We start from the raw sequence: 26,268 nt of genomic DNA, 5'->3' as shown, positions 1-26,268 counted from the left end.
CTAGAATGATCAATTTTTATGTATGAAATTTATCCTATTACTTAATTTTTTTTATATTACTCTCTGTAATTAGGCACAGAGAGTGAAACATCCTTCGATCACCTGTGTAATCATGCATGTCACTTCAGACATCTACGATCTTATGATGAGTTCAATCATAACTGCTTCCGCAGCCCGCTGTGCCGCTTCAGATCCGTGTCTGCTTTCACCATTTTGATTATATAGCTGCACATTGTACCAGCCAGGTGTGCCTGAAGTATGAGGGCTTTCCTTCGTCTAAAGTAAGCCAAATTCCTCAGCTTGGAGAGAGAAAAAAGAGGCTTTCTTTTGTGCCACGTCCATCTGCGATCAGGAATGATGGGGAAGGGGAAAAAAAGAAGTCTGAGTGGGGGCAGGTGTTAAAGCTGGGCAAGTGTGGTGGTGGTTGGTGATCCTGGCTGGGGTGGGGAAAAAAGAAGAAGGAATGCGGGGCTTCTGGAATGTACTGGAATGTTTAGAGCAGTCGAGGATAATTGAGTGAATCTGGAACAAGAAAAGACAAACCCAGGTCCCGCAGTGGAAGAATGTGCTTCTGGGACGTCTGAAGAAACATTCCATCCATTCAGACAGCTTCACCGGGCCCAGAACCTTCCTTAGATGGCACCGTAGGGAATACAACTCCACCAGCCCACCTCCACCCATGCACCATTCCTTCTATACATACACATTTAACAGTGAGCTTCCTTTCAAATCCTTCTTTCCCTACATATCATACAACAAACTTCTCTTTTTATATATTTATAGTCTTTCCCTTTGAGTTATGTGTGCAGTATTTGTTTCAAGTCTGCCAAGATGAAAGCAGATACACGTCTCAAGAATATCAAGTTCAAGAATGAAGGTGTGCACACGTTTCCTTCATTTCGAAATGTATTTTGACCCAAGTTGGAATGGTGTGGGAATCAAATAGATATCTGCTACTCATCTGTCTTTATGTTCCCAGTTTTATCAAGATCCACACGCTATTCTTTTTGTAGTGAAGGTCTTTTGTGAAATGTATTTCTCAGGGATACAGTTATTTTTTCATTACCAAACTTAGTGTTGAGGTCAAGGAGATTCCTTACTTTGTTGGCAGCTCCTCTTCTGACATTACACTGTGGAGCTGTTTCACCTAAAATGTGAAGATGCGGGAATACTTATTATCAATCTGTCAGTGCAATCTCATCAGTGTTGTAAAGACGCTTGTTTTTCTTCATTCAAGGCATGATGATCAACTATTTATTGCTTTTTTATTGATGACAAGTAAAGTCAAGTAAAGTTTTGTGCTTTTAATATTTCTTCCTACATTTAAATTCCAAATTAAATGCTAAATGCTCTTTTTCAGTGCAACTAACTAACCTTCACTTTCTGCTTGTTCCTTTGATAAGCACCACCAAGAGGAGTCATAAAGTAGTTACTGCAGGTTTAATATAAATATCGATTTACCACAATGAGGATCATAATCAGAGGAAATAACACCACATACAGTGGTGAACAATGACAGCATTTCCATAATTCAGTAGTTCCTAGAACCAATTTTTACGGTAATAACTTGGAGTAATCGTTTTCTGCGTCTCACGTCACTGTTACACTGTTTCTTCTATGCGTTGAGGTTTATGTTTATGGACAGCTCTCTTAAGGTCCTGCCAGTCAGGTTGATGTTTGAACACTGTAAAACCTGTCGGTCTCTCAGGTCAGCTGACCAGCTGCTCCTGGAGGTACCGAGATCCAGGAGGAAGCTCAGAGGGGACAGGGCCTTCTCTATTGTGGCTCCAAAATTATGGAATAATTTGCCCATGCATGTTAGAGAGGCCCCTTCACTGTCCACTTTTAAATCACGTCTTAAAACCCACTTTTATTCCTTGGCTTTTAACCTCAGTGAGACTTAGTTTCTTTTTTTAATGCAGTAGTTATTTAATTAATGATTTCACTCTTCTTTTATTTGTTTTTTATTTATATCTCATGTAATTTTATTTTACAGTTCCAATGTACAGCACGTTGTGTCAGCTGTGGTTGTTTTAAAGTGCTTTATAAATAAAGTTGATGATGATGATGATGATAATCATGTGATTCAGGTGTGTTGACCCAAGGTGAGATCTAAAACCTGCAGGACACCGGCCCTCGGGGCCTGGAATTGCCCACCCCTGGTCTAAGTATTCCATTTATTAATTTTATTATTTATTTATTTATATTTTTATATTTCTATGGATGATGCACTGATCGCAGACCACTTTTAATTTCGTTGTACCTGTGACAAAGACAGTAAAGACATTCTGATTCTAATTGACCAGCCAACAGTCCACAGCATTATTTACAACCACATATGAAGGGAAATGTATGTCCTTCTATAACTGAAAAGCTACATCCGGGTAGTGTTTTGCATTTTCCTTGGCAAAAAAAAAAATCTAACAAACCCTTTTTGTTTTGTTTTCTGATTTGTCCCTACAGAGATATGGAACCTGTATTTTTCCTTGTTAATGATTTGAATAGACTGTTAACTCGGGTTTTACTATCAGGTTTTGCTCTGTTGATCCAGTGGATAATGATTGAGCCATAGGCTCATGGGGTCCTGGGCTGAGCGCCTGGCTGAGGGCTGACAGACTCAGGCTACACGTGATGGTCGGTGCGCGTCACCGAAGCGCTGTCGCTCGCCTGGAGACTGGAGCAGGGCTGACTGACACTGTGTGCAGCAGGCTACTGTAAATAAAGAATAAAAGCCCAACAAACTAACAGGGAACAAATAAGCAAGCCAGGAATTATCGAGTCAGCTGACTCTAGTATTTTTCTCTCTCATTCATTCGCCGAGTTGTCTCTCAGGGTGTTTTTTTTTCTCCAGATTTGAACGTGCCAAGTAAAGGGAACGCAAAACATGGCTGGTTTGATGGCAGGTTTCGGTCATTACACCCACGCCGTCGTTCGGGGAATCCCTGTGTCCCTGGCCAAAGAAGCGCTGCGGAGCAGCCAGACGGAGGTGGACCTGGCCAAGGCGGTGAAGGAGCAAGAGGCTTACGTCGAGGTCCTGAGGACGAGGCTCGGGCTGGAGGTGGTCGAGCTCCCCGCGGACGAGTCGCTCCCGGACTGCGTGTTCGTGGAGGACGCGGCCGTGGTGTGCGGTGACACGGCGCTCATCACCAGACCCGGGGCTGAGAGCAGGAGAGGAGAGGTAGGGCAGTGTCAGCATGATTCAGTACGACGAAAATAAAGTTTGATGTGAAAGTGGAAAGGAAGGCGTCCTCCCGCCTCCTTTGTCCGCTGTGCTCACTTGGCATGCAGTTAAGCTGCAGGAATAAGCAGCTGGATGCACTGGCATCAAGATATACAAGTGGGTGATGAGGGTCACAGCACGTAGGTGGGTTATAAACATATATTTTTACCAGTTAATAACATCAACGAAAACGTAAGCATGAGTCAGTTTCTAATTAACTTAAATAAAATCGGATGTGTAGTATTTAATTCATCCTTAAACAAGCTTGGATTCAGATTTTGAATTTTACAGCCTGGAAAAGAGCTGCACTATTCAAAGCTATACGTGAAACCAGCTGTATGTATACTAGGCAACACATATTAACCCAGTGCACTGTGCACCAGCCTTTAAACAGGAATTATGCTCATTACTTATATGAGGCAACGCCCATATTAAAGACAATGCTGCTTTTGTTTTTAACATAGCACACTACAAAAACTATATAAAAAAGTGACAGTTTAAAAAGAACTGAGATGCTGAATGTTCATGCACTTTTAGTATGTGTTTCTGTGGTATGGAGAGCATTAATGTCAGAGCATCCTAGAAGCCAAGTAGCTCAGATTCTGGCTGATTAGGAGTCTGATGAGATGTCAAGAGGAAGAGCAAGGGGGAGGTGAATTTAGGACTCCACAGAAATGAATCAATCAATCCATTTTTTCTGAAACAAGACAACAGTATGAGTGCACTTGGTTGCCTAGTGAGGCTGGCTGAAATGTAGGGTGTGTGTGTTTATGTGTGTGTGAATGACAATGAGGGAAATGGTAGGATGGTTTCTGTGAAAGCCCCTGTCATTTCACATCAGAGTTACTTTGCTTGGCTCACTGGTGCTAATGGTCCCCGGCCTCACTGGCGGCGGGGATATTGATTGAAAAGCTCGGCGCTGCTACCTTCAACCACCACATTTCATTTATGTTGAGCGCACTGCCCATTATATTTGCGTGAACATGTTCCAAAGCCATCAGCGCACTTTCACTGTGATACTTTATAACCTTTAAATGTGATTTTTTTTTTTCTTCTAGATTTCATACACAAAATTGCAGCGGTTTGGTGTCCAGCCTGTGTTCAGCTCATGGGAAAGTTTCATTAATTAAAAGAAAAAAGCAAAAAATTTTGGAAACTTCTGAGATATAAGAACATAAATGTTTGCAAAACAGCCACAGATGGATTCTAATGAGTAAATGACTCCTGTCTTGGGTGGAATTATAAATGACTTGGCTGAACTGGATACTTATATTCGTAATGAGATATAATTTTCAGCGCAAATGACACATCATTATGATTGTGCGAGTTAAAGCCCCGTGGGCCGTAGGATACGCTGTGAAAAATCAACAAATGGCTTTCCACACTAAAGGGAGCAGAAAAGCTTTTGTTCCACAGTTAATGTTATGTGGCAGCTTGGCAGTGAGTGATAAAGGAATGTTTCTGCTTGTTTATGTGTGCGTGCAGAGATGAGAAGCTTTTCTGTGTAATGTCATTTTGGGACTTTATATATACATGGAGCTGAACAACCGTTCCCAGTGTAATGCTCTGTTTTTAACACAGCTATAGGGTTTTAAAAAATGGACAAAATGCTCTGCTCCTTGTATCTCCTGCACACGTATCACCAAAACATGTGTCATCAGCTTGTTTTCCTGCCTTTCATTCAAACACAGTCCGGTTTTCTTCACGCTCTTATCAAAGTCAATGCTTACAGAGCTCGACTACAACATATTCATGTCTCTCCTTACCAATTATTGCTGATAATTTGCTCAGACGAGACAAGGGTTTATTGATTTTTACTTATTGAAGATGTATGAAGGAAGGCTCAGTGCAGGTTTCAGGAAAAGCCTCGTCGCCGCTCGCGATTAAGAAAGTAAGCGAGCCTCTATCATTGATTCTTTTGAAATAACCATTCAATCAATCAAAGCTTTATTCGCCACATGCAGGTTGCCCTGCAGTGAAATGGGACCCCCCCCCCCCCCCGGGGTACACGTCCTTTGGATTGTCGAGGGAAAGCAAAACTTTGTTCCGAATGTAAAGTGTGTTGATCAAGCGCGTTAGAGAGCTCGTGTGAAATGACACGAGGAAATTAATGTGGGAATTCAAAGGTGTCACTTGCTGTGTTGTTATTATTTTAGTCTTGGTTATTGGTTTCTGGTCCATTAGATCTGCATCAAGTTTCATTTGCTCATGTTATTGCAATCCTCTTGTCACTACATGGCAGATTAACAAGTTGGTTTGTGTTATCTGACTTTTCCTCTCTGTTTTTCAGGATACTTTTTTTTGCATTTGATCAAATGCATTGTAGATTTTAAAATTGTTCAGCTCTGTAATTTCTCAAAGATTGCTAGAATCTTTTCCATTAGGCTTTTGCTTAAAAGCTTTTCTATGAGGAGAAATGTTAGTCTAAATTGATTGCATTATTGGGTACTACAGCCTGGAAGAGCCGAAGCTATTTTTCCCCTGAATGCCGAGCATTAGTATGAATGCTTAACTGACAGAATTCACTGAAAGAGGAGCTGTGGATTGTCATATGACCTTTAATTTCTTGCTTATTATGAACCCATTTATGCGTCATAATGAAAATGGCTCTGTTTTGTTGGCTTTAGTTACTCCGTGAGGAGCTGGGATGCCAAACCGTTTGCGTATAATGCCGAACATTTTCGAAAAACAGAGATGGAAAATATTTACTCAAGGTCCCCAAGAACATACGTCTGAAATACAATTTTCAGCTTTGAATGCATTTTGTTCCCAGAAAAGTAGTAATTATAAGATTTTGCTTTGACAGCTTGCGAGCTTCCCTTTTCAGATTGCAAACAGCCACCTTGTGCTGTGTTATTACGGCAAATTGGTTAGCTTTTCGAGGCCAGTGACAAACATGAGCAGAGCTTTGTATTAAGGATGACTTTCTCTTTGTGACAGATGTTTTTATCAGGTTTTTTTTGGTAATTTTTTGTCTGTTTCTGCTATTCATTGAGTCTTTTTTTTAACCATCATTCTTGTCGCTTCACCAGAGCTGTTGCATGTAAAGTCCCATGCCACCATGGCCCACTTGGCTCATGACTGGTGTTGACCGCTTGCGAGCTGAGGACTCACACAAAGTACTGACAGCACAGCAACAACAGGAAGTCTCACTGAGCTGTGCTCTGCATGCAAAGAATGAATAACAATAAATAAGGAAAAGGAAAATACCCCCGTGACCCACTGACCACATTTCAGCCTATAATTTAATGACAAGTGAATCCAGCAGAAATGAGCGTGCTGCAGATGTGCTGTGGATGAGCCTGCATGATTGTGTTGTTGCTCCTCTCTTCAGAAGCTCTGACGCAGGTTTTGAACTGCTGGCGTCCTCGTGCCAATCAAAACTCGCATGTTTTCGCTTGCGTAAATACTTTATTGATCCTGCTTTCAGCAGCAGCTCAGGTTCATCTTTACATGGAGGACAGTTTTGCAAAGGATTTTTAAAGGGATTTTAAAGTACAAGCTTATTCAACTGAACTGAAGTTAACTTTTGGATAAAAAGGTCACAAGTTAGAAATATGTCTAGTTTGTCCCCCAAGTACAAGGTGTGATCAGTTCCATATTTGGGCTGGCTCACATTTTTTTTTTTTTAAACACAGACAACAAACAACAGATAACTCATTTACAGCATAACAAAGTGTAAATAATCATGTGGGTTTAAAATTTTTTTATTTTTATTTGGTTGATTGATGGCTGCTGGAGCAAAGCGTGGCTTTTCCTGCATTTTGGGACTAAAGGCCGGCATCCAGAAAGCAGAAACTGACTGCGTAAAGGGTGTGAGTCAAACCAGCCAGCCACTCAATGTGATAGAGTGAGTTTGTGTTTCTTAGAGATAAGTAACAGTGATAACAAAATTAGGTCAAAGAGAAGTCAAAAGGGCAATAAAATCAGGTCGATGTGGAAATAAGAAAAGTTCTTTAACAGTTCAAAAAAAGAAATACCTGATACAAAATGTTCCTCTTTGGGGGTTCTGTCTTGTGTATGCACATATGTGATTTCATTGAGGGTACCAAAGAAAGCGTATATGTGTACCAACTTTTGTGCTGTGACCCAGACCGAACAGCAGCTGAAGAGTCAGTAGCTAGAAGCTGGAAGGAGAGGGACATGACGGCCTTAAACTTCCCATTCATGTTACAGACGTGCCCCCAACGGGCAAACTGTCGATGAGGAGTTCTGCTGTAACATCCTGAGTTGTCCAAGTGAGACGTTCCCACTGGAATTGAGTAGCACACAGTGGACTGCTCTTTTAACTCTCTGGGGAGATCCAGGACGCATCACGGACACAAAAGTACAAATGAGACCTGAGGCTAAAAAAAAAAAAAAGAGGAAAAAAGGCTCCCCAGATCAATATAATATAAAAATGTTTCTATGATTTTTATGCTCGTTCTCATTATTGCCAGTTTTTTCTTTTACATTTATCCCAAACATGTTGGTCAGGGTATAAAAAATGTCTTCATTTGACCCTTGCTGTAAGAAAACCACACTACCAAACAGAATCTTATCATTTAGTCTCCACTCTCACTGTGGCCACAGCCTCGCATTGGCCTCTGAAACAGGCAGCTGTTGGACATGGCACAACAAAATTAGTTTTCCTCCAGAGAATAACTGGGTTCATTCTCTGTGACAGAGTGCAGAGCAGAGTAATCACAGTCAACCTGCTGCTCTTCACATTCAGTCCAGCCCATTAGTGCACATTAGAAAAAATGGTTCCTTTGCCCTTGGTGATCTGCTGTCTGGCCACAAAGATGCCAAAGTTGAACATGTGACATGGATTGTGTGTAAAAATGTTGTTTCGAGTCAAGATATGTTTTTTCTTTTTTCTTTTTTTTTAGATTCAAATATTGCTTTTTGTCTGTTTTCAAGCTGGAGATGAAAGTGCAATTTCACGGCAGAACAGTTCTAAAATTACACTGTAACCTCTAATCTGCTCGAACCATAACCTCCGTTTCATCACTTCGCCTGCTGCCGAGCGAGCAGGTTGTTCAGACTTTCATAATTACGGCACAAGCACGGAAATGTGGCATTTCTGTCTGTGAGAACCCAAAGGTAGATAAAATTTGGGTTGTAACTTTTGCTCGAGAATTAGCCAGCCGTAACAGTGTTGCTTCAGCAGACTCGTGGTTTTCAAGCGTCTCACTCTGGGATTGCTTCCTCTCGTAGGGTGGATGGAGATGCTCTTCAATCCTTGGGAGTGACGCCTTGGTGGATAGAAGGTGTTTTCACAGCAGTGATTTCTGCTGAACTTTTGAACTGCGCCGTATAATTGTAACTACAGACAGCTGACTTTTTTTTTTTTTTTTTTTTCGTATTCTTACCTGGAGCATCAGGTTGTGCTGGCAGCCTCTGAGTCTGACAGCAAAGTCGAGTTTAATTGCCTAGAAAGAAAATCCCTTCTCTGATCCTCGACCCTCACTTTTTATGTTTTTGCTCAGGCAAAAAAAAAAAGACCTTAACTTGCAGCAGCTAAGCAGGCAGGCGTGCGGGATTTAGTTTTATCAAGTAGAATTCAAAGCTTCAGTGAGGTAATTACTGAACTCCTCCTCTGACACTGATGTTTTAAGTGTGGCCCCTAAATATTTAGAGTGTGCTACTTGAGACCTACTGTATCTTGTAATAGCACACGGCTTAAAGGGCGACTGCAAGTTGCCTGGAAAATAGCAATCATTTAAAAAGTGCTAAAAATCTGTCATAACTGAGTGTACAAGACTTGGATGTCTCCAGGTGTGGAGACAGGATGGAAAATCCTGCTCCACAGACACAATATTTAGGTCATGTTTTTATAGACGTAATATTTAGGTTCAGTCCACGTAGTTTATGCTTCCACGTGGGCCCCCTTTTCCGGTCATGCTTCGTGTAGCTACCCCCACAAGCGAACACCAGACAGCACATGAGCCTTGTTTTGACTAGACGGCCTTTTGCAGATGCCGATTCCTCGCTGCCCTCCCCTGCTCTTATACGACTTCCCTAACAGAACCGAACTGGCTTCCTTTGCGGAGACTTAACATCCGAGTGCGAACATCGGAGAAGGGCGAGACATCTGAAATCCGCCAGCAGCGTGTGGGACGGGGTCTACGTGCATTCCCCAACTGTCTGTAACATTCCTACCGCATTTAACTTGCCCTTCCTCCCGCTGTTTGCCTGTCTGATTTCCTCGTCTGGATCTTTCATTCGTAACATCTTGGTGCCGCTGCTTTCTCCCATCCTCATTCATTCTTGAGACCGTCAAAGCATTAGCTGTACAGTCTCGCTCACATAATTGCCTACATTTATATTAATGGACTAACTGTTGTGTTAAATCACCCACTTAGTAATGTAGCTTGTTCGCCACTCAAAAACTATAAGTCTCCTTTTGACTGACTTGTATAGGATGTGTAGAAAGTGCTATAAATGTTTCCCTCGCTGACTTGAAATGAAAATACACACATTTTACTAGATAAAATAAGTTAATTTGTAAAGGTGTAGTAAATCAAATCAAACCACACCGAACGTTAAGTGATCCACCTCTTTAGTTTTCTGCATGGGTCAGCCAGCACGTGCCGGGGCTTTGCCTCTCATGTGGGTTGTGCAAAGATGGAAGTGGGTGAACAGCCTAGACAACCCTCCCCAATAATCTTGGACCACGCCCACTTTTAGCCCCAGGTTCACCCACCGCAACCCCTCCAACTCAGCATCAGCGCGGCAGCCTGGGAGACAGATGTGGGAGACTCGTGAACAGGAACTCCTCTCAGCCTCGCGGGATGACCCGGTCACACTCGGCCGTCACCGTGGGTGTGCGAATGTCTGGTTTGGTATGTGAGACCAAGCAGTGGAAGACATAGGAAGTAGGCCAGGCATAGACAGCCTTGCTGAGGTCAGAAAGGGTGCAGAATAAGTAAAGAAAAAAAGTTGTCCTTTTTTTCACTTGAAGTTTTGGTAATGTGAGAAAGGCCCATTTAGTTTAGAAAAATGATGTGCTGTGTAGTTTTCTCCTTACTTTTGAACATTTTTCTACTTTTGTCTACTTTCTGATCTCGGATCCATCAGACTACAAATTCAGAGTAAAGTAATACTAAGTGGAGATTGATACATATTTTCACTTTTCAGTGGGCAAAGAATTTTTCATTCTAATTTAATAATTTAAATTTCCTTTAAAAATGTCCTTGCCCTTGCAGTCTTAGCAATGTTTCTCTTGTGATTTGAAATATTTGCTTTAAGCTTTGAGCTGGTGCATTGCCGTTTTTACCACATCTAAAGGGAAGTTTCACTGACCTTTGATTCCAGGAGTGCCAATGAAAGTAAATATGTAAGCTCACAATCCCTCTTAGCACCTGTACTTCAAGACTTTACCATTTATAAGTGGAGCAATGCTGGCTTTTGGGGATTTGTACTCTGAGGCATGCATTAATATGGAAAAAGTGTTAAAGTGATGTGAATTCACTGACCATGTATTAGTTACACATTGCTAATATTGGGTTAGCTGCCATTTTTGCTTTCTGAACTGTCTTAATTCATCAGTGCATCGATTACAAAGGTGCTGGAAACATTGAGAGATGATGTGACTCTCCTGTTCTATCACATCCCAAAGGTGCTCTGTCCAAGTCAGATATGGAGACTGTGGAGGCCATTTAGATACACAGAACAATTTGGCATGTTCAAGAAATGTCATGCCGAATTCTGACCCTGTTGTCCGAATGTCACTGAAATCGAGACTCATGAGACCAGGCTATGTTTTTCCAGTCATCTATTGTCTCATTTTAGTGAGCCTGTGCAAGTTCTGTGTTCTCAGCTGATAGGGGTGACACCCCGTGTGATGTTCTGCTGCTGCAGCACACCTCCTTTAAGGTTTGACATGCTGTCCATTCAGAGATGCTCTGTGTGCTTTGGTTGTAGTGGGTGGTTATTTGAGGTTCTCTTGTCTTCTTATCAGCTTGAAGCTGTCTGGCTATTTTCCTCTGATCTCTGGCATCAATGAGGCCTTTTTAACTTAGTTGTGTAGGAAAATCCCAGCATGTCAACAGTTTTTTGAAATACTTAGATGAGCCTGTCTGACACAACAACCATTCCACATTCAAAGTTACGTAAATCCCCCTTCTTCCCCATTCTGACACTTAGTTTGAACTTCTTTTTTTTTTTTTTTTTTTTTTGCCTGTCCCGTTTGGCTCTTTTGCCATCAGAATTGTTGTCTAAAGGCAAAGAAAGATGCCCAACGGATTTACTTTACCAAACTGACCATCCCAGCCTTGCCGTAATGGTCCATTTGATTCACCTTTTATTGTTTATTTTATTTTCACTTACTGAATACGGGACAGACTTGACTGGGGGAAAGAAGGGGAGAAAGAAAGAGGGAAAGAGAAACAGCTGAGAAGAGGGACGGGGGAGAAGGGCAAAAGACAAAAACCAACAGAACGGGCAGAGAAAAAAAATGCATATATCAATCACCTGGATCACCTGCTGAGAAAGAAAAAAGAAAACAAGCAGAAGAGAACAAGAGTAATAGAATAAACAACATCACAATGATATATGGGAATATGACAGTAAATACTAAATGTTAAACATTATTGTGCAGCACATAAGATCAACAGAACACAGTGTGCTTTGAGGTAGGAGCCAAAAAGGGTGTAGTTTGTGGGTGTGATCACCCGTGTGTACACCTGTGAGCATGGACGCGCTTGTTTTTTGTTTTTTTAAAAGGTTCCTTCATGTAATAATCTGCTAGAGGGTGTGGGGGGGCCACAGCCCCGTCCTCCAGGGCGTGAAGCAGGTGTGGAGGAGATCAAAACTCCAGACATCCAGAGGCCCCCAGAACACAAGAGACCAAGGAAGACCAACAGAGGGGCAGCTGCGCCACTGTCCCGGAAAGAGCTGAGGAGAGTCCCAGATGAGGGCTCACTCAGCAGCCGCGGAGCAGAAGCCAGGGGGAGTTGCAGTGACGCGCCCGTGAGCTCCGCCGGCAGCCAGCTGCGCCTGAGTGACCGAGCCCCAGGCCGAGAGGCCGGGGGCACCCCACCTCCTAAGTGGCCCGAGCGAGCCCCAGGCTCCAGGCCCCGATAAGCGGCCGCCAAGGAGTGAGCCGGTGTGTACCTGGACGCCCATCCCCGGACACAAAGAACCACCAACGCACCGATGTCTGAGGGGGTCCGCCACTGGCAGGGGAAGTGGTGGTAGGGGGAGATAGGCCTCCAAACCTTGGAGGGCCTGAGATGTCCCCAGAGAGGTGGCGCCTGACACCCAACCTGACATATAGACACAGACATACAGGCACACACAGATACAAACATCCATTCCCACCCTCATGCTCTCATATGCACTTACTCCACACTCAACCAACGTGGAGACAGACATAAAGAGACGTTGTACACACGATCACACTCCCCAAGCGTACTCTACAAACCGGGTCTAGGTGCCCCCGCCCCTGGAGGGGGGAACTGCACCCAGACCCAGGTGGTGTTTCCCTTTTCCCTGCGGTGGGGGGAGGCAGACCGCCCCGACTCCGCAGCAGCAGGAAGGCTCCACACTCCAGACCGCAGTCTGGCCAACTCCTCCTCCTAGTCCTAGCCCCCCTGCTCCAGCAGGTCGCAGAGAACGGGGGTGAGAGAAGACTCCGAACCTCCCTCCACCCGTTCATTGTAATGTTGATGCATGTGTGTTCTAAGGTGCATTTAAAACCCAGGAGGGCTTGGAGCTACCTGCCAGAGAGCAGCAGGTAAGCGCATGGTCCCTCCTGCTAGCCCTCAATGTCTACGTGTATTTAAAATTGAGAGGTGGGCAACGATGCCAGGGGTGGGGTGTACACCCTGATGGTACTTTGGACTCCGTGTATCGTGCCCACCCCCAAGATCCTATATGTATGTGTAATGAGAGTGTGAGTAATGTGAATGTCTAAGTTGTGGGATAAAATTGAGGCAGAGGCAGCCAGAAGGGGACAGAGGGGGGGGGGGGGGGGGGGTAGCCTCCTCTGCACCCTGGTGACATACCCCTACTCCAGAGATGGGGAGGGAAGGAAGGGAGGGGCAAGTGACCCCTCCCTGGGGCCAGCTCCCCCGCTGACCCCAGTAGGCACCCCCATACTCCGCGACCCGCCAGGGAAAGGGGGCCCAGGCCCATCCAGACCGGACCCAGTGCAGCAGCGCCGCCCGGCCCCACAGAGCCCGGGACAGTCCACCCAACCCCACCACAGAGAAAACTGCACCCACCCCACCATCCACTCATCTTCCAGACTACATAAGACAATAAACACCCAGGCTGAGATCTTCCTCCACCTCTCCTGTATCTCCCCCTCCTGCAGAGGCAGCTCCTGAGGAGAGGAAAGCTCCTGCAAGATGTGACAATCTCCCCCACCAGTTGAAGAGCCCCCCAGGTGGCTCGACGCACCGGCGGCACCCTGCTCCAGGGCTGGGCCCCCATGCACCCACCCGCCCACAACCCCGGCAACACACCAACCAGGACCCAAGCCCCCGAGGCCCGGTCCGGGTCCCAGCCCAGAGACGGAGCGCCCCCAGAACCTCACGCCCATCCCGGACCCACCCAGGGGCAGCCAGGCTACCAGGTCAGTAACCCACGTCCGTCAGCACAGACCCTCCCCTAGCCCCGCTGCACGCAGCCGCGAGGAAACAGTCACCGGAGAGCCAACAGAGCCCCTAACCGGACATGACCGCTACCCCGGGTTGAGCCCCCCAAGGAAGATGCCTCCGGGGAACCCCCCGACGCCCTAAGCCTGTCCCTACCCCCACACCAATCACAACAGTGAAGGCGGGACCAAACTATGACCCCCCACCCCCACTAGTTTGAACTTCAGCGGGTCGTCTTGACCATGTCTATTTTTTTTGAAACACAACAAGCATCTCTAATACTGAAAACTCCAGTAAGCATTTATCTTGGTATCCCGTAATAAACTAAAAGCTGCTGATGACAAAATGTTTGCCTCTGCCACATTTTACTACAGTTAGTAAATCAAGCTGAAGTCAGAAGGCTAACTGAAATATATTAATGCTCATTTTATTATCTTTCTCTCTGCTTTCTCTCTCAATGTTTGACTTTTCACTCTCACACGTATCTTTTATTCTCAATCTTAAAAACAAAATACTCTGAGAGACACAAAGGGAATATCTCAAGCCTTCCAGGCTACAGCCTCTTGTCTGTCAGGCTATTTGACAGTTGTGTTTAAATGCCGAGTTTCCTCCGCTGTCACTAAACAACAACTTCATGCACTGGAGCTGACATTCAAAATGCAAAAGGTTAAAGGTCATCTTCACTGAAACACCACGATATTCTGCATGTACATTTTTCTGGTCATTAACCTGTAAAACTAATAAAAAAAACATATGATGCTAAACTTTGTTGTTCTGCTATTAAAATCCTTCAAAGTCTTTTGCTTGGTGACTATGAGATGCTAGTTATAGTTTTGATATATTTATTTGAATAATTTTAGGACAGCCGGAGATTTACTGACCCTAGTTTGCTTCCTTTCTTTTTTATGTGAAGACAAAAGTGATAAATTGAGGGTGAATAGCCAGCAATAGTGGTGAAACAATTGTTTACTGCTCTCTATGTTAGCATGCTAATAAGCATTAACACAGAGTGCTGCCCATCAGGCTGAATGGAGTCCACAGACTGCGTTTAACCAGATGAGAATGTTACAGACTGTCGGCCTGGAGCGGAAAAACTTTGGAAAGCTCCCCCTTTCCCGCCTACCTCTTTGGACACTATTATTTAAGTTTCTAAATTCAGATTTTCTCCTTCTTTGTTGCCTTAAAGGTGCAGGCTTCTCTCTTATATCTTCATATCGACTCTTTCCACTTTACCTCCAGGTAAACCTCTTTCCTTATGTAGAAAAATGGGGGTGTGGCTGTATGCACATAGTACGCAGATTGAGCCTATTGATTTAGAATAACTAACATGTGCATGTTGGTAAGAAGATAATCTGCTGGTGCCCACATGCCTTAAACCTGATATGGCATGCAAACAGACTTTTGGGGCGTTTTTGACACACTTATTAATAAATGAGGGTCAATATGAGGATTGTGTTTCTATACTGATTTTTGTCACCACCACAAGTGTTCAGACAAATCTGTTCCATGTGTTTGAAGAAAAATTGGTGGATATTCACTGCTATAAAGATTTACTCCTTCAGGACCATGAAAGTTTGCAGTTTCGAGGCAATCCAACCCAAAGTGGTGGATAAGTCAACAGAGCGACGGAATAAAATTGTCCACAAAGCTAAGCAGCTAGCATGCTTAGAACGTATGGCTTATACCTTCTCTGGTAAAGAACTTTCTGCTGTTGTCTCTTTATAATAACTGATCATTTGCTGAAGCTTTAACTGCTTTTATTTTTTCTGGATTTTAACATTCAGACAGATGACTCTGTGTTGATGAAAAGAGCGTTCAAAGTACCCCAAAAAGCTAAAAATGTGTCTCCACAGTGGGTTTACAGGTGTGACTCTGTCAAAATACTGCTCATATCCTGCATGTAATTATCACCAGGCGCTGACGTGATGCTGTTTTTTCCTCAGTTGGCAGTTTAAACCGACAAAACATTAAAGGAAGTCTGTATCAGGCTACTAACTTAAATAGACTTTTTTTTTTTTCCAATGAGCTCATACGAGCTGAAATAATGTAATTCTGCACATAATCAGTAAGTGTTGTAAAAGCAAGGTTCATTATAGTGTTGATAGAACATGGTCGAAACTGTTTTGCTTTTGGCGCTTGGTTTCTGTTCGAAACAGTGCCTCGCTCCTGGCAACCTGGAGCCACCAATAGTGAAGTAAGTGATGAAACATTGAACTCAACCAATTAAAAACAAAAGTAAATGAGGCACAAGTTGAAGCTTAACTTCAAGGATTTTGTAACTACTTTAATTTTTCCAAGTGCTACTGTAACTTTAGGCCTTCTGTGTCAATTCCACTGGAAGTACACACGGCACAAATTATTAACCCTTTTATTTCACGTGCTTGTGGTCACATCAGAAGATTAAGCGTAACCAAGCCCTTGATGGCAGCTTAAACTAGGTAAGCCTTTCACACTGTTGTTAGCAATTAACAATATAACTACTCTTTGTGCGGACCAAAAACAAAAAGGTGGCACTCACACAGAGCTGCATATGCTGCTTATGAATGTGTGTGTTCAATTCCACCCATAGAAAAGCACCTCCGCCTGCAGACACGTGTATTTAAGGCCATATTCCCCATCTTATCTTTTGTCTCTGATGTGAACAGCAGTCGTGTCGTGTAGATTTTGTGCTTCATTGCTGGATTGAGTCCTGGGTTTAGTTCTGTTTTCTACTTCGTTTTAGTTGAATATGCAAAGCCTCCAGAGCACTGCCCAGGCAAAAAAACAATGTTTTTACATCTGCTCAGCTCTCAGATCACAGAGCCAATATTGTTTCAAAATTATCTTTCTGACGGGAACATGAAGCCATTGTTTCTGCAGCACGTTCCAGTTTCCCCTTCATTCCTGTCATCATATCTCTCCTGTTGTCTCTTGTCTGCAAAATGTCCTTTTTCTTTTTTTCTTTTTTTTTCTTTTTTCCACAACAAACATGTATTACTGCTGGAGATTTGTATGGAAGATCCACGACTGAACAGGAATGCATCTTTGCACTTGTTGAAATGTTCACTAATCATAAACTGATGATAATCATCACTCTGTCAATGATGAATGCTTCACGTGTCTTCGCTTAATTTTTGGTTCATCCATCACAGCCTGGAACAAATACTTCTGTCTCTGTATGAACTTCTCCTGCTCTCTGCCTCTTTGGAAAGGCCCACCCATTGGTCTTTGATGAAAGTGATATATCTCAGGCGCCCTTTTTCCTCCAGAGCCGCCCTCTCTGAGTTAGCACTTTTTTGGTCTCCATTATTTAGTCTGACTAATGCGGTTTGCAGAATACTTTTTAATTGTGCCGCCGTACAAGGCACACTAGAAATTGAATTTAACAGCGAGTGAATCTTGGCCGATGTAATGAGATAATCTCAGCATTTGAACAATATGTGGCCATGTTGCTGTGCCTTATTGTCATGTTTCTGAGTAGAATGATACCATCACCACTCCTATTCCCAAAAGAGGAATTGCATGACACTCCTCAATTGTGTGAGCAATTTAAAGTAAGTGGATGCCAAGCTAATGATGCAGTTAATTAGAGGATTCAAGAAGATGACATTCATTATGCACTGGATGCTTTCTGAGCAGAAATGCTGTCAGCCAATGAGTTCACGTGATTCCATTCCAACCATGAGACAATATCAAAATTCTGCTTAGAGCCACAGAGGTTTAGGGTGTCAGAATTAATTGGTAATAATTTATGTATTTCACAAACGATTTGCTTAAAGTAGATCTGCATTACCATTGGACTTCAGTTAGCTGAATCTGCTTTGGCCTTTCACTATGAGTGTTTGATTTGTTGTGTTTGCACATCTCTTGTTGTGTTTGCACATCTCTGTTGCTTGTGGGGCTCGCACACAAGAATTTCACTCGCATGTGCTGTGCCAGTGTGCCTGCACATGTGATGTGACAATAAAAAGTGATTTGATTTGATCCTTTTTTGGTTGACATTACTGTACCGTCCAAAAAGTCTTGCATTACACCTTATTCCTTTGTATTTTGCTTCCAAGCTGCTATATTGGTGTAATTTTTGAAGTGGTCTTAAAAATATGGGGTTTTTTTTCTTTGGACTTTGGCTGTTTTTCCCCCCCTTATTTTCAGTCCAGTCTTGTATCTGAACAGTTTCAAGGGATCCTTTTAAATTGTAAAGTCACTGACCTATGAATCATTTAAACATAAACACCAATTTCATGGGATCGTGTCAAAGGTAAGACAGTATTACAGGCATAAAATAACATTATAGCACCAGCATTGTGATTCCCAAAGAGCTATTAGCTGTAAGGTAAAGTAAAGTAGGCATGGTGTGTAATTTGTCCTTAAAAAATCTGAAGAATCTGGACAAGTGGAGAACAAAAGAAGACGTGCCAGACATAAAGAAAAAACCTTGTGCATCTTCAGCAGATGAACAGCATCTGAAAGTCATGTTCTTAAGAAATGGATAAAAATCCAGCAAAGAGATGCATCTGGCCCTTCATTCAGTAAATCTATTATTCAAGAAAGCCATTTTTAATGAAAAGAAACAGGGTAAAGCCAGAGGAATGCCAAATTACACAAGAACGTAACTGGAAATCAACAGGTCTTGTGGAGTATTGAATCCAAATTGGGAAATTTTGGTTTAAATCATCACCAATATGTGCGGAGGAGGTCAGGAGAGAAATACATCAGCAAAGGTCTTTAGCCATCTGATTAACAACTTAATTTTTCAAGATGAAAATAATCTCAAGCTCAATGCCAATGCTGCAACATTATACGCCTTTCCCGTTTCTCTAGCAAAATATATAGAAATGAAGTGTGGTTCAAGGATTCTGCACAGTACTGCATAATATCAGGATGTCACATAGATATGCTGGAAAAATAAGACTGGTAGCACGCATCTTTTTCTTTTTGAATTGAGCTCTTCGCAATAACTGTGGCTAGGTGCTGCTAGTCCCGTTTCTTACATACTCAGGCCAGAAAGCTAGCACAGCAAAGAATCTAAATTACAGAAATGTTTCTTAAAGGAAAGGCCTCAGCTGATAATTAGAGTATAGGTTCACCTCCAATTTCAGCTTCTTTCTTTAGTTAATCATATGCACAGTGCATTCCAGGTCATGTACTAGCTGTATAAAGGCTAGAGTGACTGAAGCAGACAGTAAATGCTGTTTCCTGCTTGGTGGTCTGCATGAATTCTTATTATTTGTCTTTATTCAAGTAAACATGATTATACCGTGTGCATTTATTCTCAGACAGAGGAGGTGATACGCTGGTGTCTGCCGAACACGGGTGAGTCAGGAGAGGGTAGGAGGGTAGAGGACATGATGGGTGAGATCGGCTGTTAACTCTCACACTGCGTGTTTGAGTTTTATCTATTCTTTGTGCTGCTATTATACATGCTGCATTTATCTGTGTTTTCTATCCTATAGATACTGATACATTAGTGGATGTTTATATTACATTACATTAAATTGTTAAAAATTCTAATAAAGTCCTCAAATGTGTAAGTCATCCATCCTGTTTCAAACACTTAAGAGTTTAAGTTTACTCTTGCATGTAATTGAGAACAGATATCTCTAATACGGTCATACACACATAGCTCACGTCTGTGGATGTGGGCACTGAAGCGCCATCCAATTCTTATTCAAACCTTTTGTTTACAAGGGGCATCCAATCAGAAAAGTAATGAATTAAAAGTAGAAAAAAGTTTTTTTTTTTTCTGATAATGGATAAACTGAAGGGTCATATCAGGTCCCAGTGTAAGGTAAACAAGGATGCAAAGTTCCTTTTCAAACCATGTAGTTTTCATTAACAAACCTTTCTACAGAAAAAATGTCTTAAAGAATAGAAATTTCCCACTTTAGAAAATGCCATTCATCCCTAGGTTTGAAAGAAGTACTCTGTAAAGCTCAATTTCTGGAGCACAAGTTTGATCGTAGTCCTGTGGCTCGGGGCTAAAAGCATGTCTGTACTCACCTTCATGTTCACTGGTTTACTAAACAGTCGCAGTCACTGTTTCTGCCAACACCTCTGATGTCATATTGCATTTATGTAATTGAAAATAGGAGTGCACAGACTTGAAGAAGATTTCTCAGCCAAAATAATCATTAACAGTTCTTAACTATGTATTTTCATAGATGCTTGATTTAACGTCTGGTAAGGTGTGGTAATGTCTGGCTGCAGTTTCTTTCTCCTTTTTTTGGACATGTTCACATACTGCACCTTTGTGTGTGAGAAATCTGTGTAATCTGTGCAAATTAGGTTAAGCAAGTAGTAGCAAGAGTGCTCCTATAGCGCACCTATGAGTTATATAGATAACCCATATACCACAAGGCTACGCAGAGGCCTACATGTGAACACCCCCTCCCAGTCTAAAAATAAACGAATGAATACTAGTAGCAAATCTGTCTCAGTTTAGTTAGCCTAGAGTTTACACCCAGTTGTAAACTGTCTGTATTTCGATTCATGAGGGTGCCTCTTGACCTTGACAAAGATACTGCGCCTACCTCCTCTAAAAGTGTTCTTGACTTGGCTAAATGGTTTTAGTTCTGTTTTTTAACCATGGAAATAATTCTGTCATCATCCACTTCAGCTGTCTTCTGTGATCTAGCCGACCTTTTGGTGTTGCTGAGCTGGCCGGTGCATTCCAGATTGTTAATTTGGCCACTCCTAAAGTTTTTGCTATGTTTACTTTGTTTGTCTCTTGTGCTAACATCTCTTCAGGCCTTATATTGTCAATTACAGTGAAAAGCTATAAAATACAAACACCTTCAGATATCATATCTGCTTCATTTGTCACAAGGGAACAATTGTCCATTTAGTTTTCAGCCTCTGACGATCGGAGAGCACGTATAAAAGTTAGTGCAAACTTTTGGTAAAGGCTTTGAATTAAAGCTGAAATCCTGCACTGTAATCGCTTAATGAATGTTTAAAATCCACCCTGATAGTGTAGAAAGACAGAAATACTTCAATTGCGTCTTTTTCCAAACGATTATGGACCTAACTGTCTGTATATGCTTGTATTCACATGTGTGGCTGTAGCTCATGTGGCAGAGCAGGTCAGCCACTAACCAGAGGTTGGTGCTTCGATCCCAGGCTGCTCCAGTCTGCATGCCAAATATCCTTGGGCAAGATACTAACCCCATGTTGCTCTCTGATGCGTTCATCGGAGTGTGAATGTGTATGAATGGTAGATACTTAGCACTTAATACTCAGAAAAAAGTGCTTGTGTGAATGGGTGTAAATGTATTAGTTGTATAAAGCTTTGAGTGCTCAGAAAGAGTAGAAAAGCGCTATATAAGAACCAGTCCATTTACCACATGTGTATGATGGTGAGAATTTGTATGTGCGTGGTTGGTGTGGCGAGTGACGAGATGTGTGTTGCCTCTTCTGTCTGCCCTCAGCTGTCACAGTGTGGTGTGATGTCCGCTTTCAGTCAGTTCTCACGCCAAGGATCATACTGAAAACACACTCTTCTTCTATGTTACCCTTCACACACACAGCACTCGCAGCGGCAGCCAAACTGTGTCACTGCTGAAATGATTTGTCGAATAATCCAGACAGTTAGCAAATAATTGACTCATTAAATTATTTTTCTGCCAAACATTTTCTAATTGTCGGCTTCTCAAATCGGGGGAATCTTTCTTGTAGAATTGAAAATCTTGGAATACGATGGATTCTTGTTTATTTTTTATTTCATATTTAAAAAATGAAGGACATTTTTATTTCTTGCTACAATTATTAAACCTTACACTGTCAGATAAAGTGCTCTTTACATTTAGACCCCTTTCTGTTGTCAGGCTGGGCGGATGTTAATGACACAGCCTTGATTGCGTAGTCACACTGATTGTATCGCCTACTGCAACAGCCACAGTTATGTGCAAGACAATACAACATGAAGTATTGTATGTTGTGAGTTTAACTGGTGTTCCTCCTAAAGTCTCTTATGTTAATTCTAGAAAGTAAACTCTTATCAGTCTGGTCTCAAGCACTGAAGTATGTGAGGTATTGTGTCACTGCATAAAACACCCAATTAACATCAAGAATAGTTTAAGTAGGGGTTGGAGCCAGCATCAATATATTTCACACGGGTCCTTAAGCAAGATCTAAAAATGTTTAAAAAAAAATGTTTAAAAGCAGTCAGTAAACAACTTCATCTCATAACTTTATGCTGGGGTCCGCCAAAGAGAAAACATATTATTAGATGCTGAAAAGATGAACGTGACTGGAAGGAGATTTTATGTGCACAGTAAATTTTAGCAGTAACCCCCTGGTATATTGAATATTAGCTTGTTGTGAATGGGTCTGCACCTCATTGTTCTTTACGTAAAATCCGCATTAGCTGTCTCTCTGCTCACATAGGTCTGCCCACCTACTGTTATTTCTCAATAATCCCTGCAGATAGAAAAGAAAAGAAAAGAAAAGAAAAGCACTACACGCTACATAGCTGGTTAGCTTCCTATGGGGCAGTGTGTGTGTGTGTGTGTGTGTACGCATGCTTGTGTGTGCAAGAGAAGGTGTTCAAGTTCAGAGCCGTGAAAATTGTTACATTTGGGCCACGGCATGGCCAGTGTTAGTTACATAAGACCCCCCTTTCCATTGTGCAACTGTGTTTATTTGGTTTTCCAGCAAATGCTTTGGTAAAGAGGTGAATCTCGTAGAGAGGCTCAGGAGGATACACAGGCCTCTGAGGTGGAGCAGATGAAGTATTTTGTTGGCACTGCACTTGGAAAAAAGACATCAACAGTGTTGGGAAATGCTCTGGGGACTGCATGGGGAGGTGCTGCATTTTCTTTCTTTTACATTCATGTAGAGAATGCTATGCTAGTGCTCCTATTGTGTATAATGTTTTCACTTTCCCTGTGGAAAGAATTTTCGAATTTCACTCCTGTGTCAATCTGTGGCCAAATACCTCACCTTTATCTGATCCTATATTGCCTCTGTTGGGTTCTTTTGAAGCTGCTGTATGTTTATACAGACTCCCTGTGCAGCCTGTGAATACCTACACCCTTGCACAATACTTGGATTATATGATGATAGACACAGTAAAAATGACAGCAGGCTGTGGTTCACCGCAGCTGATGCTCCTTAATTCATGCGTGCATTTTGGTGCGCATATAATTTGTATCTTAATGTTGTTACCAAGTATTAAATACAGCTGCCCTCAGCAAGCAGCAGGCATGTTTTGCCTTTTGAAATCACCTAGCAACAAAATGCAGCTACAGGAAGTAAAAGTTGATTGACTCCAGGGTTTCAAAAACATCCTTTTTTTGTTGTTTTTAAATCTCTGCTGTGGCCCGCGTCCACCCTTGGCAGCTCGGAGAGGTCGGTGTTTAGCGCGAAGGGGAAATTGGCTCTGACAGAATGACAAGGTTCTCCGCTTCTTAGTGCTTACCATAAACTCATCTAATTGCTCTGAGGCTCCAAACCCACAATAAGAAGTCATCTGCTGGGGCCCACAGCAGTGGGAGGCTCCAGGAGACTTCCGGAAAACTGGGAAGAAAAAGCCTCACGCATGTCTCACACACACACACACACACACACACACACACACACACACACACACACACACACACACACACACACACACACACTGAGCTTGTAAGTTTATCATTGACAAACAGAAACTTTTCCTCATGCAGCTCCTTGTACAGACCCACGTTTGCTATTGGCTAATTCTCTTCTCCTTTGCAGACTTTTGATGGGATAGACTTAAACATATGTATTTGCTTGTGTGTTTATGTGTGTGTGCCATCTTATCTGTGTCATTAGACCAGACACTGTGGGGGAGAAGTCACACCAGTCTGGCCGGTCTCTCTGCCTTACTGGAAACAGTCCTGGCAGGTGATCACAGATCAGGGGCTGCAGGGTCAGGAGGCAGACTGGGGAACTGGAATCCTGTTGGCCAGCAGAGGATGTTCATAGCAGCTGGTTATTCGACTGGATCAGCACATTAACCCTCCAGGAAGCATGATTGCCAGTATCAGCTTTAAAGGTCAGCAGCAATAATTGAGTGCCTGTGTGCTAGTGCGGCAGGGTGTCTTTTCTAAATTTGTAGTGATTTCCACAAGATAAAACCAAAAGATAACCACCAGTTCATAACCCAAAGGTGTCAAAGTCTTATGTTCACATTCTCAAGAAGCAAAAATGAAAACTTTTACAAGATTGTACAAAAACTGTTTTGCATTTGGTTTCTTGACTACTGTAAATTTTTATATTACACGATATTACATGAAGGTCTTGATACCTTTAACCAGCTGTTAACTGGTAACTGGTCATGGCCACTTTAAATAGATAATTCAAGTCTCTGAATTGGACCCTCATTCTGTGCTGTTGGTCACTTTTATTGAAATAAGTTGACAAATAATTTAGTTTTCTGTGCTGCAGCAACAGATTGCCCAAACCTAATTCATTCCAATCCAGTCCAACTATTCTTAAAGCACTTTAAAAACACATATTAGACAAAAATAAATATGTCACGGCTGCGGCAGAGGTCGTGTGGTATGTGGGAGAAAAGGACCCAAAATGCAGGTACTGGCTTGATGCAAGTGAGGGTTTTATTTACAATAGGTGAAGCACAAACAAAAGCGAGGGTGGTAAGGACAGCACTAAGAAATGAACCTAAACTGGGAAAAACTAATAAACCTGGAACATGCAACATACAGGGAGAAACACAGAACAAACAGGGAGAAACACTGGATGAGGGCAGAGAGACGCGGAGAAACACCAACTAACGCAGACGAACCGACAACGAGCACAGGAAAACACACACTATAAGTACAGATGGAGGGGAATGAGGAATGGCAAAACAGGAGCGAGGCACAGCTGATCCTAATTGACATGACGAGACAAGAGACACAGACCTTCAAAGTAAAACAGGAAATATACGCAGACAGCGAACAGAGGAAACACATGGGACGGGATGACTCGACACTAAAGAGAGGGAGCACAAAACCAAAATCTAATTAGGAAAACCTTAACAGAATACATAACCAGAACACAAGATAAGAGTCATTAATACAACAGCCCTGAGTCAACAGACACAGGACCATGACAAAATAGCAATAAAACATGGAAGAATACAAATAAAAACATTAAATTTACAATAAATAAAAAGTCTAACAAAAAAGATTAAAAAGTAACTTAAAACTGACTAGAAGCTAACTCTGGTATTAATCTTGAAAGGACTGGAGAAAAGGTGTTTTTAATGGAAGAAAAAGTGCAGCCTGGGGCAACTTATTCCAGGCCACAACAGTAAAAGCTCACCCTCCTTTTTTTTCTAAGCTTTCCCCCCCACATCAGTAGCACTAGTTTCCCATGTTTAAATGGTACTTCTATGTAGTCTATGGAGGCTTTTTTGCCAACCAAAGTCACTTGCTAGCTGATAACGTCACACTCCACTCTGATCCAAATGTGGTCACTCTGTCTCCAGAAACAAACGACGGGAAAAAAGTGACGACATAAGGTCAAACTCAAATAGGCCAGGAGTCGACATTGAAGTGGTTAATCATGTCTTTCCATTTTGCTTGAACAGTCTCTGCTCACATTTGAAAGCACCTGAATCAGACACACGTAATTTACTTTTGACCATGTCCTTAAAAAATCACTTCAAAACAGTGAATTATTCAAACAGCTCATAAAGTGTTGATTAAATGATTTCCTACGGAGGAACTGAAAAGTCAGTGTTTACAGTCACGTTCCATTATTTTGCTCCAGTGATGTGCTGCTGTCTTTGTTGTTAAAAGGTATATATCACAGGCACGTCACACTCAGTCACTGTCCTAGTTAAAAAGCCTCGCAGGAGGATTTGTGATTGACTTGAAAGGTGGTGATTACTCAAAAAGCCTGAAGGCAAATAAGCTCGAGAAGAACTAATTTAGGTTTGTTGTGATCTTTTATGCATGTGGGTCGCCTTATCAGCGCATTCACAATTCTCAGCGGAGACCTAGCGGGGCTGATTGATAGCCAAGTAGCTCTAGTAATGTTTTGGTGACATCACAATGCCGTGTGTCATTACAGCAGAGCTATTAGGAAGATTCTGCCATCCTTTCCACGGTTGTAATTGGTCCATTTACCTTTAAGCATGCTCTGCTGCAAAGGTTGAGGCACATGGATAGCACCGGGTTGAATACATTTTAAATTACACTGCAGAAATAATCTTCATCCTAAAGCAAAGTCTGGTTGATGATTCCATGATAATTGCATAATATTGGCAGATGCATGACAGTAGTCATGCAAAAATTGAACTTTCATACGTAATAAAAGAGAGAGTTGCTGCCGGCACCTGCTGCAGTCAGTCCCAAATATCAGACTTTAGCTCTGCTGCAAAATTTATTTATTTAAGATGGAACATTGAGAAATCTGTTCACAAACAGTTGTTGAAAGTCATTTATCAGCCTATGCAGTGAAGTGTGATTTCAAGGGAGAAGAACATGTGATGGAGAGGAGCACACAAGGTCA

The 26,268-nt window shown here is 42.4% G+C and overlaps 1 protein-coding gene across 2 annotated transcripts in view; it reads left to right on the top strand.

Annotated features, from left to right (window-relative positions):
• The first annotated feature begins 447 nt into the window (after positions 1-447).
• Positions 448-26,268, top strand: part of ddah1 (dimethylarginine dimethylaminohydrolase 1) — an 87,065-nt gene continuing 61,244 nt past the window's right edge. The window contains exons 1-2 of one of the 2 annotated variants that reach the window (XM_085252802.1): positions 448-2,714; positions 2,852-3,178. In XM_085252802.1, coding sequence (XP_085108928.1) covers positions 2,885-3,178 — 294 coding nt within the window. In that variant the 5' untranslated portion in view covers positions 448-2,714; positions 2,852-2,884. Of the gene's footprint in view, positions 3,179-26,268 lie in introns of both variants that reach the window. The other variant, XM_085252801.1, reaches the window with a different exon arrangement.

The sequence above is a fragment of the Mchenga conophoros genome, linkage group LG17, assembly GCF_057382185.1.
Source record: "Mchenga conophoros isolate Kocher_MC1m ecotype Shallow Benthic linkage group LG17, M_conophoros_male_GT1.1, whole genome shotgun sequence".
Lineage (NCBI taxonomy): Eukaryota > Metazoa > Chordata > Actinopteri > Cichliformes > Cichlidae > Mchenga > Mchenga conophoros.
Note: the sequence above shows the minus strand (reverse complement) of the source record. Positions and strands in the feature narration are given on the sequence as shown.